Raw genomic sequence first — 21,823 nt, forward strand, 5'->3', positions numbered from 1 at the left:
ATATTCTTTTATTAGGCTCACACCTTTTGCTTCCGCCGATATCGCAGTTATTTTCCGTGGGCGTTCTTTTCTCTTCGTTATTCCCCTGGTAAGACGAAAAAAAAAACAAGGGTCTAATTATGACCTTGTTATGTATTTTGAATTATTTTCACAGCAAACTTTACACTCCTTTCTAAAATAAACTGGAATAGAAAGTAATGCAAATTTACAGAGAAATCACTGTCCCCCGAGAGCTGTTTAGGATGAAAAGGTCCTTCTGATGAGTCTGCTCTCTCAGATTAATTCCTTTGATAAGGATGTTTAAAAAAAAAAAGTTCGCAGCGATTAAAGCTCGCGGTAATCTTTCATCGCCGCGTATCAATGCCGACTTTGTCCAAAAGAGTAAGCTCGTCAGGCTTCCCTTCCCACATAACATCTCCACACTTTTTAACATTTACTTTGCAAATTGGAATAAACAAATTATTTATTTAATTTTTAAATTTTTTTGCAATATTTTTGAAAGCATAATTCCTACAAATATTAAGCAGTAATTTTTCTTAGTAAAAGATATTTTTTATCAACAATTTTATCTCTTCCTTTCACTTTTACATTTTTGAAAGAAAAAACTCAATTTTTTATATATTTTTATATATCTTCTTTATTCACTTATTCATTTTCCTTATGTTACAGGTATGTATGACACAACTGCCTAATTATAACAAACATTACATTTTCGTAAGTACTACCTATTAGAAGATTACAATATACAATATAATTTCCAAACAACAGAAATTGATTCAGTCATCCCTTTCAGTTTTGTCGAGGTGGAGAGTACGAGGTACAGGCCCAGAGATAAAACTCGTCGGTGCAGGTTTTCATGGCGGTTTTTCTCCTGTTTTGTTTCTACCTTCAACTTTAACGACGTTCAAACTCCTCGAACGTCCACCGATCTCTTTTATTGGAAAATGGCTCGAATTACGACCCTATTAATCATGCCCACACGGGCAGATAGCATCGGTCATGCTTTCTGGCCTATGACTCGTTTTCCTCTGCCTGCCTTCTCATACACCTACACACGGGCCACACGCGATTCGCGATGAATATCTTAAGACGTGACTTTTAAAAACGGGCCCTGTGTGATTCCTGTGTAGATCCGTGTTCGTTTATTGGTACTGGCTGATCGAAATGGCCGATGTTGCCTTGCGATACCACTCCAAACTTTGTTATTTCAGTCTTGTTTCCCTTCTTTTATCTTTCTTGTAATAAATACATCACTGTAACTGTATAAAATTCGAACAGATACCTCGTTCTCCATAACTAAAAGGAAAGTAGTCTAAGATCAATTAAATAGATCATACTTCTCGCAATTCACTGTCCTGAGATTGGTATTTCCTCCAGCCTTTAATTTATCAATAGAGCAAATATGGCTGCTTTAGAGCTTGAGCCTATCGAGAAATACTTCGAGTCTGTTTCAGTAGATGGTAAACTACAAACCTCTGTGAACTAAGCCCGTGAGATTTAAACGTCAGATTTGTGCACAAAAACGAAATAAACCTCTACCTGTGTGAAATGCGATATCTCTGTTTTCACATGGGATCGTCAAACTCAGCTAAAGAAGGAATGGGAGGTCGCAACTTTCATTGCCTTTTAAGATATTGGCCATCTGTTGGACTTTCGTTAAATTGGTAACAAATTTGCTAAGAACTAAACATAAAACCAGTAAAACGATTCAAAAATAGGAAATGTTCAAGTTGCTATTTTAAACAATATCAGCAAGCAACTGAAAATAGCAGCAATGCTTTCCACCTCCAACTTTTTAATAAATAAAGCTTTTCTTCATCTAAATATTAGCTAGGATTAATTTCCTAATCTTATACGTTCTATAATTTGGAAAATTATTTTCTTCAAATCATTACTTTTGTACAAATGAAACTTTAGCGTTAAACACTTATGTATTTGATAACTGAATTTGACGTTGTGTGGGGTTTTTTGGAATCCTGGCACAGTTGTCATTCATACTTGTTAATATTTTTTATCTAATCAGTACTGGTAAGGTTTCGTTTTGAATTTCTTTCGTAAATATTTTTTGACTCATTTTCAGTCTAATTGCAAAATAACATTTTTTTTATTCTTCTTCCTCCCGGATCTGCAGATTTCGTTCCTATTGTTTCTTTAATGACAGTGTCCTGTCAACAGTTTTACATGATTCCCTGGGCGTAATTTTATTGTTCAATCTGTGTTTTATTGCTTTCTTTATCCAGTCGTTTATAATTCATTTAAAGCTTGGTTTGTTAATGCCGTAGTTCATAGTTTTAAAATATAATTTGACTTGTATAGATAAACTTTACACGAAAACAGTATTGAAACGGAATTGTTTCCTATATGCTTGTGTGACCTATGTTGTGGTTTGGCTATTGTAACGGGAAAATGTACACGTTGGTCGTACCTCCTTTAATAATAATTGTAATTACTGGGCTATTCGATAAACGTCCATTCCCAAAGCTCGTTAGTGACAAACCTACGCGGCCACAGGCTACTAAAGCTCTCAACTTAATATAAGTACCCATAAAGTTAATAGCGTTTTCACAGATCTTAGGCAAAATGTGTGTTTTTCTTGAATGTACTTGATATATTAACCATTAAATTACATAGAGTTAAATAAAAAAGAATGCATAAGATACTGGGTAGATGAAAACAACACAGACTTGCGCTGATCGATCACTTCAATCGGCCCAAGTTACATCATTTTTTATTTTATTTCATTTTTGTTTCGTTATTTCATAAAAAAATACGTTTCAATTTATTGGCATTTAAGCGTTATTTAGCTTATCGTAATTATGCTTCTTAATTTATGATATTTTGTTCTTAAATTGAGTCCATTTTTAAAAGGGGATAAATGGTTGAAAATCGACATTCGGAAAAAAAGCTTTGTTAATTATACAATTTGCTAGGGAGCGGGGCCACACAAACGAGCACTAAACTCAATATGCAATCCATCACTCTTAAGGTCACCGAGGTTAAGGACTAATGCATTACTTTAAAAAAATCTATAATTACTTTACAGTTTGTAATTAAAAATCCATTTCCATATTAAGTTACATAAAAAAATCTTGTTTTGTTATTTAGTTGTAGTTAACCTTGTTATTCTTCTAATTTTCTATATGCTATATGATCAATTTGTCCTATCACTCTTTCTCTCTCTCTCTCTCTCTCTCTCTCTCTCTCTCTCCCTCTCACACACACACACACACACACACACACACACACACACACACACACACCTCCATCCCTCATATACATACACTTTTTTTAATCGTATCTTTAAGCGGTTTTTATATAAGAACCGTCATCTTGCTTGAATTATCAAACCGATTACAATTTTTCTCTATAATATGTTAATGGCTTTTTTTTATACAGTACAAAGCTAGAATAATAGATAACTTAATTTACAATAATTCGCTCTTCAGTTTGTCAATTGCAAATTTAAATACTTAAGAGGTTCCTTTTTCAGCTCTGAAAAATTTTCAATGGCAGTAAATTTGTCTTCTACGGTTGTGAATACATTGGCCGCATGCAAATCTGATGTTAAAGATAAAGACAAAAAATTGGCTTAAATGTCCAAAAGCATTCTACTCACTACTGTACATATCAAATATGTGGGACTCACACATGCTGAAGTTAGAGGCTAGTTATTCCTGTAAAATGTTTCTACCCCACCTTCCAATTCAACGCCTTGCGGGCAAAACTGGATAAGTCAAATTTTGGCAAAATTAGATAAATGCATATTCCAGTAAGTCTGTAGACCTGGCAGACTGTATAATTGATGGATAGTGCAACCATTCCCTTTTAAACGCAATATGCCTTTTTAGATATATCAAAAAGTTCCGTCGGTATTGCAATATTTCTAATGTCTATTTGTAAACTCAAAACAACTTATTTCTGAAATAAAATAAGTTTATTTATCTATGTTCTAATACATATTTGACTGGATGGAACAAAAAGACGTTTTATTTTGTTTTTTACCTACTTGTATTAGCATTTGTTTCGATGGCAACAAGTGAATTAGAGCAGTTATCACCTGTAAAATAGTGGTCGTACCATAGCACTGCCAACAAAAAGACACATATTAACAAATTAAGTTAAGCTCATCTAAGGATATCAGGAAATCATCGCTGGAAAGTATTTGTTTTGGGCAGTACTGAAGTTACCTTCTCCAAGGAAAACGTATGACCTCTATGTAGAACGCCATAGACCCCCCCTAGTCCATCCTTTAATTTTATTAAATTCATTAGATTTCGTGGTCCGCTTGGCCAAATAACACCTTTCAATAACTAATCTTTATGTAAGGTACTGGTTGGGATAAAAAAAAGCCAGTGTCACGAGCGGGATTCGAAAAATGGCAAAAAGGAGGGAAAATTCGAAAGCTTGGGCTGGGAGGGGATGTTGGTGTAAGAGTGGATCGAAGTCACGATAGTTCAAGTGGTAGAGCAGCGGCGTATTTAGCCGTAGGTCGTGAGTTCGAATCCCGTTCGTGACATTGGCTTTTTTTTTATCTCAACCAATACCTTACAAAAAGATTAATTACTTTAATTTGATATCCAATTATCTCTCTTCTTAGAATGATATTTATCGCGATATACTTTACAGAACGAAGCTAGACATTTAAATTTTTGGAAAAAAAATTGCCTAAGGTATTTTTAACTATTTACATTTTCTAAGGAATGAGATGCTTAATTTATTAAAAGCTCTAATTCAATATCAATTAACAAACAATTATTGCTTAAGGTGTTTTCCTCTTCTGACTGTGCCTCATAAATGAGAAAAAGTGGTTGAAATCATTGTGAAAACGATATATTTAAGTTGAAGAGGGTCGGAAGGAGGTCAATTGATTCCGATCCTCTTCAGCTTAATTATACATTGTAGGTCGATCAAGATAAACGTTATAAAAAATTATATATAATTTTTTTAAATTTGTGAATATGTATCAGAGTATGTTTTGTCAGTAAAAAGCATGGATTTCTCTGAAATCGCCGACCCGATCGGGTACGGACTACGGTTATTCCAGGCTTATCTTAAGTGTGGGGCAAATGAATATTTTCAGCAATTCCCCCAAGTATCGTAATGTTCGTGAAACGACATTTAACCGATATCTGTTAATAAAACGTGAAACGGAGATAAGGGCCGAACTAAAAACCCGTTTTACAACCGGAAGTAGTAACTCACGTCTGCAGACCTCTAAAGATAGCTTCTTCACCCCTTGTGCACCAACAGAGTCGATAGATAATACCGTTATATAATGAATCGCATTGCCAACACATTGTTATCTTGGTGTTCCTTAGCCATAGGTGTGCATAAAAATTTATCAATCATTTATGGAAGAAACGTACCTGGGGGAAAATTCAAATGACGCAAATCTTTGCTCTCTGAAATCCAGTCCAAAGAAATTAATTAAGTGTATATTATGTCAACAAACAAATATAATTCAATCCTGATCATTGTTCCCTATTTGTAACTCGTAAGGATTTTCCCCCTGTTGCATCCTATTGTCTATTGAATCCTATCATTAATTGATCGTTAATTCGATGATTGTTAACGGTTTTCCAGGAAGATACTTGTTTCCCCAAAGAAATAAACAATTCTTCTTACCAGTGTAGTATCTAGGTCTGTATTGCACAAGTGTGGCTTTATATTTGTAATGTGGCTATAATTTATGCCACAAAATGGATTTTGGCCTTTGTGTTTTTAGCTTTTAGCCTTTTAGCTAGTATGTCTGCTACATCCCGTCAGGACTTGTGATCCACCTTAGCGTTAGGCTATGTGTTTCCTACACGATTTCGGTTTTTAGAGTAGCACAGGTCATACAACATTTTTATCTAATTTCAATAATTGAGTAATGTAACTTTTTGATACCCACGTTAAAATGTACAGAAAGAAAATTTGTGTACATCTGATATTTCTAATCAGAATTGTTTTAAACAATTTTTTTCCAGAAAAGTGTTTTTTTAGAACATTTACGTAAGCCCAATCTTTACTACAAATTTGTTATATTTTAAATAAAAACCTTCGCCAAAGTATACATACCTCAGTGGCCAACCAAGACTTACTTAAGTCTTACATGCCAATTATCCCAATATTTCGCACGATTCATTCAATCAAATTGTCACAGTACTAGAGGTTATATAGGTTTTTATATTAGGTATTTATATAAAAATACCAACGCGTGAAGCCCTTTCTTTGAAATAAAAGCCGGTGTTTTATGCTTAGTAATCCCCTTTACCTTGAATGTTTGGCCACGCAAAAATTGATCCAGGGACCAAATAAGTAACCCGAAGGGTGAGGTCGTGGCTGTATGCTTGATTATGGAGAGGTTTGAATTCCATTTCGTGAATTCGTGAAGTGGTCTGACAATGTTTAGCCTTGTTTAGTCTTTCTTTCAGAATATGTGCCGTCCTAAGGCTTAGCTACATTCCGAATTTATCGTCTGATCAGTTGGTAGCAATCAACACAAAGCCACTTGAAAATACACTAAACCCTGATTTTGTTAAGTCTAATTTCTAAGCACGGAAAAATTGTTTGTTATGATATAAACTTGACGACCGTTTAAATGCATAAATGTGTGTTGCAAGAGACCATTTGCTCGATTTGAAAACGTTCCACATTTCAGGTGACTGCTTGGCCAACGTATTCCAAGGATGCTTTTGATAGCCAATGCTTCGCAAGTCACAGCAATTTGAAAAATCTCTAGTTAAATTGATGCTTGTTCAATGTTTCTTACAAAACAAATCAAAAAATTAAGAACGTTCTGATAATTTAAGAACCATTTCTTCCTATTTAAGCAAGATTTGGGCAGTTGTGTTTTAACATGGAGTACGGCAAAATAATTTTAAAATAATTTATGAACCCGCTAGTTATCTATATATCAGTGTCTCCCAAACCTTTTCTAAAACAATCTCCTCAAATTTCCTGAATTTCATGATTTAGATCACTCATTTATAAATAATTATTGGAAATACTTCCCATTTCCCTTGTTGAATACGAAAGTATGTTTTTCATTGCATTGGCTCAAAGAATAAATTTGCCCTCGTGAATGACAGGAATCACTACTATGTAGGTACAAAAGTAAATTACTTTTTAACACAATTAAATTGTATTAAATTAAACTAATTCTTGTAGTAAAAAATGGCTTTATAACCAAAAACTGGTTTGGGCTAATTGGATTGATTTATTGCCGAAGCATGCCTATTTTCTAATGCATTCAGTCGAATTGAGAAGTGAAAAGTAATAAATAAATACTCCCAAACAGTGTTATATCTATTTTAAAAATGGTTTTACATTAAAAAGGAAAATCGTCCACCAAAGATTCTCTGAGAGTCTTATTTAAAAAAAAAAGTTTTCATGGTGCTAATTTACCTCGCCGCCTAATTTTCCACCAGACTTGACTAAATTATTTGGACTGCTCATCAGAAATAACAACGGAAAGTTTTTCACCCATCGGCAAACGTACGTTACATTAACAATGAATCCAAAATGAAATGGAAAAACAATGAACCAACAACTGAAAAGTTTCAATGGCCAGAGGATTTTAGGGAGCTTTACATGATGTTGCAAAAATAAAATAACCATACTCATAAAATAATAATTCATACTCTGGCCCCTTAACCGTTATTCATCACAACACAACAATACAAATTTGAACCTGTATCGAACCATATGTGGGCGAAATGATTTTTTTTTAATAAATATAGTAAACTGGAAATAAACGAATATATAAAATTATTAAGTAAAAGTAATGTAAAAAATTGCATAAATTTTAATAACAACAAGAACCCGCAAAACTGGGCTGTTTTCTTCGCTTCAGCAGACAAGCGGTGTTCTATTTCACCTTACAGCATTTTTTTAATTTTTTTATTAACTGTGTAACACCTTGGTTTAGTGGAATTTTTTGTTTTATTCATCATGACAGATGAACTATTTCTTTTCAGTTGCCCACTAGACGAATTACCTTTATTTTATCACATAAATAGTTCAATGGAAATATACAGGATAAACACAACATTATGTATGGGGGTTGCATGTTGTTGAACTAACAGATTTGGCGAAGAAGTGTATCTATCCGGAGTAGGCCTATTTAGCAAGAAACTTTTATAAAAGTTATATGATAAAAAATTACGGATATTGTATGTAACCATTCGTCTTTGCTAATAGAAAAAAGAAAGTACGACATGATGGATTATCGAAAAGATACTTCCTTTCTTACAAAGGGGAAACAGGGCGTCAAGTTTGGAAAAATACCCAAGAAGATTAAGATAAACCTATAAATTCCCTTGTGCATAAAAAACAGTTTACAATATTGAAACTTACATGATTTTGTTACTTAAAATACATTTACACAACTTTCTGGTAACATTTTAATTTTAAGGGCTAATAAACTTACTCGCGTCTTAATTTCATCTCTTCTTCCGTTAGAAATGTATGCTTTTCCCAAAAAATGTGAAGTTTGGGGTGTAAGTAGGGAGAGGCGAGATGTTGGCAATGCTTATCAATCGCAAACAATAAGCTGTAATGTTGTATTCTGGAAATATTTAAATTTTAAGGGCTAATAAACTTAATCGTGTTTTAATTTCATCTCTTCTTCCGTTAGAAATATATGCTTTTCCGAAAAAATGTAAAGTTTGGGGTGTAAGTAGGGAGAAGCGAGATGTTGGCAATGCTTATCAATCGCGAACAATAAGCTGTAATGTTGTCTTCTGGCAGCATTAGTCAATTTTAGTTTAAAGTTTACTTAGTTAACTAGGTTTTACTCGAAAAAATGTATTATGGTTTTTATCTAAGGATGTACACTTTTTTCAATCATTTAAATTTTCTTATCATTGTTTTGGTTTAAAAAAAATCATTTTAATTTTAAATTCTTTTGTTTTTCAAATCCCTTATTTTCTAAAAATGTTCGTTTGACGAAAAAGTATGGGTTATGAGCATGATGAACAACGACGGGTCTCACATCCGATTTCTGCCAGTAACAATCGCAAATTATATTTATTACTAATTATTTAGATCGATCAAAGCAGAGTTTTTAGTTTTTAAACTTCTTTACATTCTAAGTAGTGAAAAGTAAGTGCCCAAACCGTGAGCACCAAGCATGATTTTTGATCTAAAATCCAAAAGAAGATTGTTTTGAAAGAATTGGGGCAAACTCTATAGTTTTTAAAACATACTAAAGCCACACGTCCCTCAAGGCGTGATTCTGGGCCCTATATTGTTTTGCATTTTTTTAAATGCGCTACCTAATCATAAATTTTTCCAAGAATAATGTATGGAATATGACTACATCATCTTAGAAAGTAACTTTCGATATACATGCAATAGCTTGCAGAATTGAAATAAAGACTTTTTAGTCTTAAGGTCTTACGCCTGTGTTTCCAGTAGGCTTATTTGGATTAGGCACATATGGGCCTACTTATTGAAGTTGTGAAGGCTTAAAACATTAGTGACTTTAACCCTTTCAGTCTGAAAGTAAGCAAACCGACTCATCAAAAGACTTTCCATAGGGTTTTATGGGAGAACAATGTTTGTTTAGTCAAAAGAATGCATTTAGTATTAGATATGTTAATTTTTAACTTCCGGGGGACAGTTAAATCAGCGTATAATGTGTCGAAATGTATGTTTAGGTAGCGCAGTTAAAAAAATGCAAAACAATGTAGGGCCCAGAATCAACCCTTGAGGGACGAGTGACTTTAGTATACTTTAAAAACTAGAGTTTCCCCCAATTCTTTAAAAACAATAGTCTTTTGGCTTTTAGAACAAATATTTGCAAACAGCTAATGTTTGGCTAGGGCTTCTGACTAATCATGTTGATATAATCCTTAAGTCTTCTTAACACAGGGGAGTTTTCTGAATAAAAATATTTATATTTTTCTGATTTGAAAAATATAAATTATTTTTGCATTATTTAATATAAGTGTATAAAATGTAAAAACGCAAGAGTAGGTACATATTTGAATGAAGGATTAGTGAATGTAAAATATGTATGAATAATATTTGTCTTACTTTCTTCAATGTAGGAAGTTTGTGTGGTTTGTTGATAATAAGAAAATTGGATTATTGAAAATTCGTATCAAGATTTTACAATGCCTTAATTTTTTTACATTTGTAGCATTTCCGTTTCGGCGCAAGTTCGTACCGCAATATTGAAAATTACGAGGCCACTTATTTTGTCCTTTAGAAACCTCGAGCTTTGTTCTTTAGAAACATTTTTCAAAAGAAGTCCTTGAGCTACGGTTACCGCCATAGAGCTCGTTTCTCATCTCGCATTTAATTGGCCAGCAGAGCGTCGAAGATTCGGTTTCACGCAGTGGAACTTCCATGCCTTTGTTTTTGAACAAATAACGAAGCATGGACTTCATAATGCCGACAATCGGCCTTCTTCGCACGTGGGATTTGTCACGTCAGGACAGGCGTGCCTCTCGTCCTCATGACACGGCCATTTTCGTCACCGGGAATGTCCAGACTGTCCATATTCGAAACGACCTACATCCTCGTTCCCTTTCGACCTTGCGGTACACCCTTCGGCAGGCCGTTCCCCCTTAAAGCCGGGAATCAGGAACTCGAGCGGATTACCGTTTGTAACTCACGTTGCTGACATGTCAAATCGTTTAAAGGCTCATTCTTCAAAAAAAAAGTTTGAAATTTTTTAATACCTTGGCTTATATAAATCATTTCAATAGAGATTAAACAGCTTTGATAGCAACTTTGATTTCATGTACTCAATAACAACTACATCCTGCCAAAAGAAACTGTGCAATATTTTTTTTAATTTAATTTGGTGAACAACCAAAAAAAATAAAAAATTATCGTTTATCCTTTCGCATTTAATTGGCCAATAGACCTTTGAAGATTCGGTTTAAGGGAGAACTTTCAAGCCTTTGATCATAATGACACTTTTTTAAACAAAAAATAAAATTGTACAAATAACACGGTTCATCAACTGGTCATGATTAGAAGTCCGTCAGTACGACACAATATGATGTGAAATATGATGTACAATAATAATTACTAATGTGTGGTGATTAGTGAACGTTAATCGATAATTATTCAGAAATCGTGAGATGCGGTCTGGTGTGATGTAAGTTTCAGAAAAACATTTTCTTTATCGTGCCAACGTTTCGATCTTTATTAAGATCATCTTCAGGGCTCAAAGTGTTTGTCTTCTGTGTAATTGTGCCATTCTTGCGTGTCGTGTTGAGAGTGCACTCAATTACACTAATAATTACTAACATATGTAAAGATGAAAATGATTTTATATAAATAGTTAAGATTAAGAGAAATTATACTGATTAACCAGTACATACTATCTTTAAGGAGATCCATAAGATAATATACCTTATTATATATAGCTTTTTTCCGTCCAATTAACCCTTTTTAATTTCAAATTTGCATCAAATTACCCATTTTAGTTTCAGATTGGCATTTTTTACTTTCAATTTCAAATTAACCGGGTTCTTGTTTCCTCAGAACTTAACTCTTGCTTTAAAACAACAAAAACCTAGAGGATGTTATGAAATGTAAGAACGCAAAGTAAAATTCCTGCATTTGTAAAAAATATAAATATCAAATAATTGAGTTCTTAGAGGACCATATGAAAATTAATTACTAGTATTAAAATTACAAATTATATACTATTAAATAAACAATAAAGAGTTCATCTTTTAATATGAGATATATTTCAGTTTTGTTAAGAATTTGTTTAACCATTATATTAAAGAAATTTAATATATTATAATTAATTTTCATATGTACTGTTATGTAAGAGCCCAATTATTTGATATTTTAAAAAAATATCAAATTAAGAGAAGAATCTTTTATTTTTATATTTAATTTCATATCATTTTTAATTGTAAATAATTTTCATAAGAGCCCAATTATTTCCGAACTTTGGAAGAATTAACATGAACATCAGAAATATTCAACTAATTTTATCACTCACTTAGACTTCAATAAATTGTAAAAATTCGTAACAATATCAGATACAAAAATAAATTAAACTAAAAATGAAAAACAATAATAATAAATTAAATTAAAAATCTAATTCTGTCACCTTATCAACATAAAACGACCCATTATGTAAAAAATATTAAATATCTTAAATACCTGTTTATATGGTACAATTGTGACACATTATACTTAAGCTTTCAATTAAATAGTTTACGCTAAAAAAAAAATTTAATTATCTTATTATTATAAGCTTTTATTCTTATAAAAATATTGTAACATATTTTGAGAAGGGGTCTGTAATCAGGGGGCAGATGGGAATTTAACTCCCTCAGTGCGGGGTGTACTGTGTTGAGGGAGAAAAAGGACGAAGTGCCCAATTATTTTACATTTAAAAAAATCCCAAATTAAAAGAAGAAGAATTTCTTTTATATTTCATTTTTTAAATTTTTTATTTAAATTTTAATTCATTTTCATATGTTCTTCTAAGAGCTAAATTGTTTATATTAAAAAAATTTCAGATAAACAGGAATTTTACTGTATAAGCTAATATTTCATATCACATCCAAAACCGTAGGTTTTTTAATTATTTAAAGTAAGTGTTAATTTGAAATTAAAAATGGTTAACTCAAAGCTAAAAAAAGGTTCATTTGAAAATAAAAACAGTTAATTTAGTGCGAAAAACGGTCAAATTCAAATTAAATAGGGTTAATGTGACGGAAAAGGTATATAACATATATCGATTTATTCACAAGTGAGCTGGTGTAATATAAGGAGACTTTTTGTTACCACGTAATTGAGGATTCGCATTTTTAGACACAATATCCGCAGTGTGGAATGGTCCTACATTTTCTTATAATGGTTTTGCGAGTCTTTATGTTTGTCATGTGTCCCGTGATTTTTTGTGTGATTTTTTTGCGGCCGAGGAACCTTTGACGTGGGGTTAGATCACTAACTTTATCGTACGTCTTGCGGACAGCCACAAACTTCCTCAGCAGTGTGCGATGGTTAGCTATGCAATTAAGTCGACGCCCATCTAATTATAGTTTCAATCCTTCACTGTCTTTCCTTTTAGAGTTCAGATACGACAGGTATTTCAAGCAAAATTTTAATCAATTCAATCCATTCAAATTTACTGCTTTCAGAAACTCCTCATATTTAATTTATAATTATAACAATACTGCGTAAGGGTATTATTGGATACAATACATTTCTGGATATAATAGCTCTTAAAGGGCGCAGTATATTACACACCCCCGATTAATTAGGATATTATTTATTCCTCCCACGTTTTAAAAACAATAACATTTTCCCTCAAACATCTACTAACAAACCAGCGTTTTATTTTTATTTTGTGAGTCGGAAAGTTCTTCTGGGTGGTCGAATAGGCTTTGAAGTGTTCGTGGTGCAATGAACCGTGGTCGGACTCCTTTTCTAACAAAGAAGAGGACCAAGAAGGTTTTCCGTTTCTGAGATTCGTATGCTGGGCGTTCGAATAACAAAGGACGGGATAAAAAAAAGAATTCATACGCTTTGATTTCTTTCTTTACGTGCTTAAAGTACCTTAAAGGACAATTTTTTTAATATAAAATGATTGCTTATCATAATTTTATTATTTCTAACTGTCTTATCTCTATGAGCAGGATAAATCTTAACTTACATAGTGCATTAGATCTTTACATGGTCAATTTTCTCTTTAAAAAAATAAAAATAATTTACGGTACCCTGTCCTATTCCAAAACATATTTAAAAGCCATTTCAGACATGTTTGAAATATTTTATTTATTGATTTTCTCCCTTCTTAACCGAATGGATTAAAATTGAAAATAATACTGTAAAAGCCAGATCTATTTTGGTTTGATGTAAGCTAATGAAAACGACACCTTATACCTTCTATTATTTGAAAAAGTACAAAGCGAGATATAGAGTGGAACGTTTGAAGCCCATATTTATAGTTGTAAACTGCGGGACATAAGGAAAGACGGAGGGGCCAGAACATCTTACACCTTAACCTTAGTTTAATTATTAATTTCTGGCAACTAGGACTGGACTCATTCCAAGCCGGCTGCACTATTTTTAGTAGTTGTAGCGCGAAATTTTCGTACATAGGTCAAGGTGGAGGCTATTAATTACAACCTCGCTGGTCTTAATTTTTTTCCTCTTCTTCGATTTTCATAATTGAATTACTACATCCGTTTTTTTTAAGAAGGCCGCTTAATCTTAATCCCGTTCTATCGTGTATTAAATTTCAAAGTATAAAATAATCATATTTTGACAGGGATATAATCGATTATATGAAAAAAATGAATGAATAGTCAAGTTTTAAAAACAATAGCGAGAATTGTTAGGTTTTCAATAGTTTATTTATTTTCCTAGTCACAAAGTTTTTTTGCATGAAAGCATTTTTATATCCTTAGATAAAAGTTGTTTATAATTGAAACCTTTTTATGTTTTTTTAACATTTTATTAATATAATTTATTTTATTGTCCACATTGGCTTATTTCTACAGTGTATCTCTACAGCTTTGCATTGTTTTTGCTTTTTTTAATTGAAACATCAGTTGAATAAATTTGTGCAGTGTTCGTGAAAAACAGTTTTACTTAATTTTTTTTAATGTTTCGTCATATGCCTTGATCTGGTTTCGAATGCTGAATTGCTCTAGAGTGTAAGGAACCACTTGGCCCAAATTTGAGTCTTCTAATGCCACTTTAAGCCATCTTACAAAGTCAGGATTATCCGGCTAAGATTAAGATTTCGTAAATGTCTGAGAAACATGATTACAAACTCCAAATGATGGCCGATTTAAAAAAAAACTCATTGCAAACCACAAAAGATTACTTGTTTTTAATATTATTAATATTAAGCAGTTTCCAAGGGCGAATGGCGCCGCGAGATGTTTGCCAAGATTTGCGTTTCTTGGAACTACGAAGGTGTTCCTCACTTGGACCTTGTTCTAAATGTTACTCTCTGCTAAATGCTTACAATATCACAAAAGTTTCTGAAGTGTTAAAAGCAAAATGGCTGCCGGAGAAACGCGACTATGTGCTTGTTCGACACAGACAGCATCAGGCCTCTCCTTACTTATAACTCTGACGTCGTATACACGTTTTGCCTTCCCAGATCACTGGTACTTTTCTTTGAACGGATAACACATGTAAAACTACGAGTTTACAAAGTTATAATGCGAGGTTTGGCATAATTTACATTTTGAGAAAATAAATTCTTTTCTACGACTATTTAAAAAAATTTCATGAACGTTTCGTAAAAAGAAACTATGAACTGCATTTTTCGGTTCGGTTTATGCTTTAGTATAATATAGAAATATGCATATAAACAAAAATCACTTACTCAATTAATTATACACAAAAATACACTTCATCTACCATTCTTCGTTGATTGTAGATTTGATGCTATAAAAACGTCCGAACTCCCAACGTTCAATCTTTGGTTTTGACAGTCTGATTGAAATGAATGAATAATCAAAGCCAATGCATGTTTTTTATGTTCAAAATGGACAGAAAAATAAATTATTCAATTTAAATCAATTGTATTTAAAAAGTCCATTAAATATTGCAGAACGAGAAAAGCGATTGTTTTTCTCCTTAAGTTCTCTGCATTAGTTTTAATTTGAAACAGGCCAATTCCAACTCATACAACGACTTAAATTGAAATCTGTACATAAACCACTATTTAATTTTTGAATCGAATTGCTGCGAAATCCAATAATGGGAAACATTCCATTTAAAAATGCGAGAGCGTAAGTGGAGAGCTGTGTAGCGATTCAATAAAGTATAATTTATTTCAATTGCCTCCAAGATTAGAGTTTGTCGTCTGCATCTTAATCAAAGTGCTGTATGTCAAATTTTTTTGTTTTTATTTTTACCTGGGGACATTATTACGTAATAAGTTATTTTGGTAATGGCACTGCGTTTCTATTAACCGTAAGTAAGAACTATGTAAGTTGAACCTTTTAATTAACAAACTTCTACTAGGCTTTTTCTATCTGAAGTTTTATACAGGAAAAGTTGACTTGTAATTCAAAGGCAGGCTACATTTAGGCCAGTGGAATAAGACTTTACTAAAATTCGTGACGGTACCTTTGATTTTTCACGGTTTCCTTCACGGTTAAAATATGTTAGGAAAGCTCAAGGCGGTCCTACAACGGGTATCTTATTTCACCGACATAATAAGAATATAATGGCCCCAGACAATATACCTTAGCCTAATTTACTACGGGCAAACAAATGGCTCACGACTGCTTTCCCATCCTTTAAAAATCACCATCCACGGAGTAAATACATTAATTTCGTGTAGTTTATCGTCGTAGGCTTGTTGTTAAAACAAACGATATTTTGAAGAGATCCTTTTTGATAGTTAAATCATTAAATTTCCGCGATTTTTTTTTCGTCTTTCGGTTTTTCTACCGAGACCCGGTTGCCGGTTGTGAGATCCGCCCGTCACCCGGTTAACTGTTCCTCTTGTCCATAAACGGATCGAATCAGCTCTCTAGTCTTGCTTCTACATAACCAAAATCGTACCGGCAGCTCTGGTTTAAAAAAAAAAAAAAAAGAATTTTCTCCAGGAATTGAGAAAGCATCCGTTACTCGATGGGATAGCGAAATCGGTTCAATCGGTAGTGACGGAAGACTACAATTTATTACTTCGACTTGACACTTCTCAATACAATTGCTCCTTACATCCTTCCAGACCTATCATTCAATACTAAATTTATTTAAAAGTCCTTTTCTCCTGCAATATAAATTAAATAAACTCTTGACATATTATTTCAATCATTTATTTTTCGGGGCGTCGGTGGCCGCAACGGTAGCGGCATCGGGTAACGTCGCATGGCGTAGCATCGGGTAAGTGTGTTCCCGGCTTTAGGCGTTCATCACTGTAAGGTAAAGGACCCGGGTTCGAATCCAGCGACCCTGCAATCGAACCCGACATACAAATGGGCTTTTTTTCAAAAACATCGCCTCCTCCCTTAGGGTGCATATAACCTCGTAGTAGAAATGCCCTCGTAAAAAATTATTATAATCATTCATTTTTTAGATAACACGATATATTGTGTACGTCCGCTTAGATTGGCGTAATTTTTGTTTGCATAGAAGAGAACGTTAACTGAAAAAATACAGACACCTGAAAAGTGTTGCATTTTTACACTATTGTCGTCTCTAAGCCCGTCTTCTCTCACTTTCGTCCTTGATGACTTTTTCTTTTGGGTTCAGCGGCCCGACACCCGGTTAATTGTTTCCCCTGCACTTCTTAAGTGATTTTATTTTATACAGCTTTAATCAAATTTAAAAAAGTAAGAAGGGGTCGTGAGTGCATTCATAACTTACAACAACGCAAGGAATGTGGACAATTATCTCATTTAGCTCCACGGGAACCGCTGTTTAAAGCTGCTGAAGTGGCTGTTAATTTGAATTTTAAAACAATGAGCGGGCTGGGCGGCGTTCGACAAATTTGAAAGTGAACGAATATTTGAATAAAAGTGGAGATGAAGAGCCGAAACGCTCCTGGATCACTAAGTGGGCCGGAAACCTAACTGATGACAATTCACAACAGACCACCCAACTCGAAAATCAGCAATTTTGAAATCACTAGAGACTAAAGGAGCACTGAGATGGAACCGGTCAACTGTGAATAGATCGCGAAAGATCGTTTAACTGGTAAATTCAAAAGATATTTTAATATTATGTCTCCTAAACTTCACAAGTAGTTAAGAAAAATAGGACAGATGATTGTTCGTTAGTACACTTTTGTTTTCACATCTTCAGAAAGACATTTTTGTATTTGAAACTTAAACTATAGTCCTAAATGATCGGCGTGGGTTTCATAGGGTCACACTTGCCATCTAACCATGTGGGTGTCTTAGCAACACCTGAAAACTGATTTTACATACACGCCCATTCAAATCGTAATAGAAGGAAAGTTACATGTTAAGTGTTAACCATTAAGAAGAAAACTTAAACGGGCTGTAAAATCCTTTAGAAGTTTACAGCTGTAACAACACCGAAGATGCTTTAATCACGTATCTGTCATCACTAGGTTCAATTTTTAGATTTCGTGCTAGTAAAATCATATTATTTACAACTTTGACGATTAATATTTTCCTTACATTAAAACTGTCAAGAATTGTTTAGACGTTTTGGATGTAAAGATTTCTACGAAATGATGCCCTCGACCATCTCTATTTATTATCCACATAAAAAGATCTTTTGGAAGTCGTGACAGTCATTGCCTTGATCTTTTCTTCTTTATAAGTAAGACATGACCATTTGAATAATGTTCAGTTTGTTTTTTAAACTTATTTGCTTTCTGTTCCTGGTTCACTGATCAATAAACTACGCGCATTGAAAATATCATATTTAGTTTTCCTAGATTGAAAGTATTTTCATAAAAATCGATTTGGTAAATGAGAAATGGTGCATTGAAACATTGACCTCGAGCGCGAGGCATTCGTGTGGGATGTTCTATCCCTTATTAGGGATAGCTAAAACTCGTGAAGGTGTAATAGATTGTCTATCCTTCCTGGAAAATTATTTGTCATTGAATAATAGATACTGGAACGTCCGTCCTCCTAACTGCTCGTTCTTATAAATTTCTCCACTGGACTTTTACTTTTTTGTAATTTTTTAATTGCGTGTTGTTTTTTTGTTATTTTACCCAGGATTTGTGGGTTTTGGTAACTGATGCCCGTATAAAACGCCGTTCAATATGAATTTCACTATGTTTCATGCAGCATGAAAACATATAGTCGCTTGACCAAAATTATAATCGAACTTTGGGGAAAAGTATATGAACGACATATTTTGAGACTCCTGATGTTAACGACCTGAAAAATAGATACAAACAAAATGTTGCGTTTTTGAAATAATTACCTTCTTTTTAAACAGAACAAACGTTTTAAAATGACTACTTATCAAATAGAAAATCAATAAGCTAGGCCTGAGTACAAGAGAAACTCGTGAAAAAGAGGAGTTCGTGACTCCTACTTGATCTATTAACACTCAGCACGGAAACCTTTTCTGGTAGGACTAAAGCTACTGTCAGCACAATTATTGTAAACTTTTAATCGCTGGGTAATTCAAAATATAATTAAACTAGGTTCTTCTACGATCACAATATTATTTTTGTTATTAGTCGCAGATTCTATTAGTCAATTTGTTCTTTTTAAAAAATGGCTTTTTTAGCAAAAGGAGGCCAAATGTTGCTTCATACTAGCGAAAATGTATAAGCATTAGACATTACTTTTAAGCAAAACCCACAAAATTCATTATAATTTCTAGATTATGGTTTACATAATAAATGTATATTTATTTCATCCTTCAGGGCTTCTTCAGAGGAGTAAAAGCTTCATTAATTTGTTAATATAATATTCTTTGTTTCAGGAATATTGTGACCGGATCAATAAGTCAAGACACGAGCAACAACTTGACATGGCTACAGAGGCAGCAACAAAAATTAAGAGACAGGCGAGAGGTTCAGCTGAGATGGGAAAGGGAGCCTGCAGAACGCAGTCTCCTTAGCGAACTGCGAGTTTCCCAAACTACAACTCGCTCTCCTAGTCGAAGGACAGACGGATACGCAAGCGACACATCACACCTTAGGGACGATGAAGATTTTTCAGTCCCGCTTCACATAAATACAACTGCTGCAAAAGTGACTACAGGATCAGCACCGGTCTCTCCCCTCCTTCCGCATAGGAGCTCGTCGAGAAGGCACCCGCTCACTTCTGCAGCAGCCAGAGCACGATCGGCCGACCCAGCACCCTTCTCCGGAAAAAACAGAAAATATAGCGATTCGGTAATAAAATCAATTTACTTTAATTAAATTGCTGTTCATTGTTAAGCACCGCTTATTCAGTGTGCACCTTTAAACATCTGCTTCTCGATGCATGATTTACCCCTTCTTTTGGCAAGCCCTTTTGGGGGAACAACGCTCTATAAAATTTGAATGCTCACATATGAAGCTTTACCCTGAGTTTTCTCACTTTCTTCATTTAAGTTTTTCACCTCACAAAAACTGCAATTAAAACTTACTAAACAATTCATTTACATTACATGAAAACAGTAGTATTAAAAAATGAGATGGTCAACAAAAATACCAAATTTTGTGAATCATTATCAGATAAGTTTGATTTCTATTGCATAGACAATTTGTTAAATATGTAATAGAATTTTATTATATTTTTTTTTTAAATAAAATTTCATGTTATATTAAATAATACCTATCATCATTCAAACATATAGTATAGAACATACCTAGAATACAAAATATTTCATTAAAAAAGAAATAAAAGTGTATATTACTTATACTTAACTATATTTTATAACATACACATTCTAGCTTGAAAAAATTGTTTAATTTGTCACTGATTATTTTTCTAACAAAGGAGTAACGATTAACATTTTATTTTTGTTAAATATCCATATGAAGGAAAATACCAGCCACTTAGAGTAAGTATTTACCGTGAATGTACTAATTATGACATTTGTAATGGCTTAATTGAAATTAATTTAAGCTAAACTCATTGCCTTTGTACAATTACATACCAATGATAATGTCAATAACAATTAATGTACCTGAAAGCAATTAATATAGTTGCTTGAATCTCCAGGCCTTTAAAAAGCATAATAATAAAAAACTTTTTTTTGTAATATTTATCTGCAAATGGAAGAATTTTAATAGTGTCATTTTCACAATATTAAATTAAACCTATAAACACATATTAAGAAAAGATCGTAAGGAATCAAAACAAAAGACGTTTTTCCCTCAATAATGCCACTAATAAACGGCATCGAGTCTTGGATGTTTGGTTGTTTTACTAATTGGACTAATTGACAAAAATACCCCCTACGGACACAGAGCACAGCGAGAGGTTCCGAGCAGGACAGCGGCCTCCTTTCATTAATTGACGGAGGAGACAGTGAAAAGCACAGTTCATTTGTAGCGTCAACGACAAGATCCCCAAGTGACAGTTCAGAGGAAACGGCTGCTTGGCCTCCACCACCTTCTGAACTACAGGTAGATATGGGAAGACTCAAAGTTTGCTCTGATCTAATTTAGATGCGATATTAAAAAGCTCAGTTTGTTTCAGTAAGAATGAAAAACATAAAAGTATTCATCCTCAGTCAAGATAATTTTATATATGATTCTTGTTTCTTTACACATTTACAATTTATGATTTTGCACTTCACTATTATATTATTATTACTATTATATAAAAATAATGATTTTAATAATACTACATCTGTAAAATGTTCATTTCTTTTAAACATCTCATAAAATTGAAAGGATAACTTAATTTTTACATGGAAATTTAAGTACCACTAAATTATAACTTTCAAAATTTATAAATTTTACATTTAATTCTTTTGGAGGTAGTTCAATGAATTTATCAAATGAAGTAGAAGTAGTAAGTACAAGTTAGCCAATGTGGTAGTACTAGAAAAATGGATATTTGACATATAGATACTCAGTTAAGATGTTTACCATTGACCAAATCTACTGTAAAATATTTTTCATATATTATAGTCATATTTTTTTTTAAACAATTTTGTACATAGATTGTTTTGAAAGATCACATATTATAAAAGAGTCACTATCATCACTGAACACCGTTTCCCATAAGTTTCAGATGAATGGCTATATTTAAAAAATATATATGTTATGATAAATTTAATATTTAATTTTTTAAATATTAAATTTATTTAATTATTTCATAAATATTTAAAATTATTTAATTAAAAGTACAAAATGAAACTAAATTTTTATTCATTACGATGAAAAAGTTAGTGTCTCGAGCGGGATACGAACCCACAACCATTGGGCTGCTTTAACCACTTGAGC

The 21,823-nt window shown here is 33.0% G+C and overlaps 1 protein-coding gene across 10 annotated transcripts in view; it reads left to right on the plus strand.

Annotated features, from left to right (window-relative positions):
• LOC106667887 (tensin) overlaps nt 1-21,823 on the plus strand; it is a 302,717-nt gene that overhangs the window by 276,893 nt on the left and 4,001 nt on the right. For 9 of the 10 annotated variants that reach the window (XM_024226959.1, XM_024226962.1, XM_024226966.1 and 6 more), the window contains 2 exons: nt 19,363-19,777; nt 20,840-20,998. In XM_024226959.1, the coding sequence (XP_024082727.1) occupies nt 19,363-19,777; nt 20,840-20,998 (574 nt within the window). The remainder of the gene's footprint in view (nt 1-19,362; nt 19,778-20,839; nt 20,999-21,823) is intronic. The other variant, XM_024226965.1, reaches the window with a different exon arrangement.

The sequence above is a fragment of the Cimex lectularius genome, unplaced genomic scaffold (assembly GCF_000648675.2).
Source record: "Cimex lectularius strain Harlan isolate CLEC.00 unplaced genomic scaffold, Clec_2.1 scaffold149, whole genome shotgun sequence".
Taxonomy (NCBI): Eukaryota; Metazoa; Arthropoda; class Insecta; order Hemiptera; family Cimicidae; genus Cimex; species Cimex lectularius.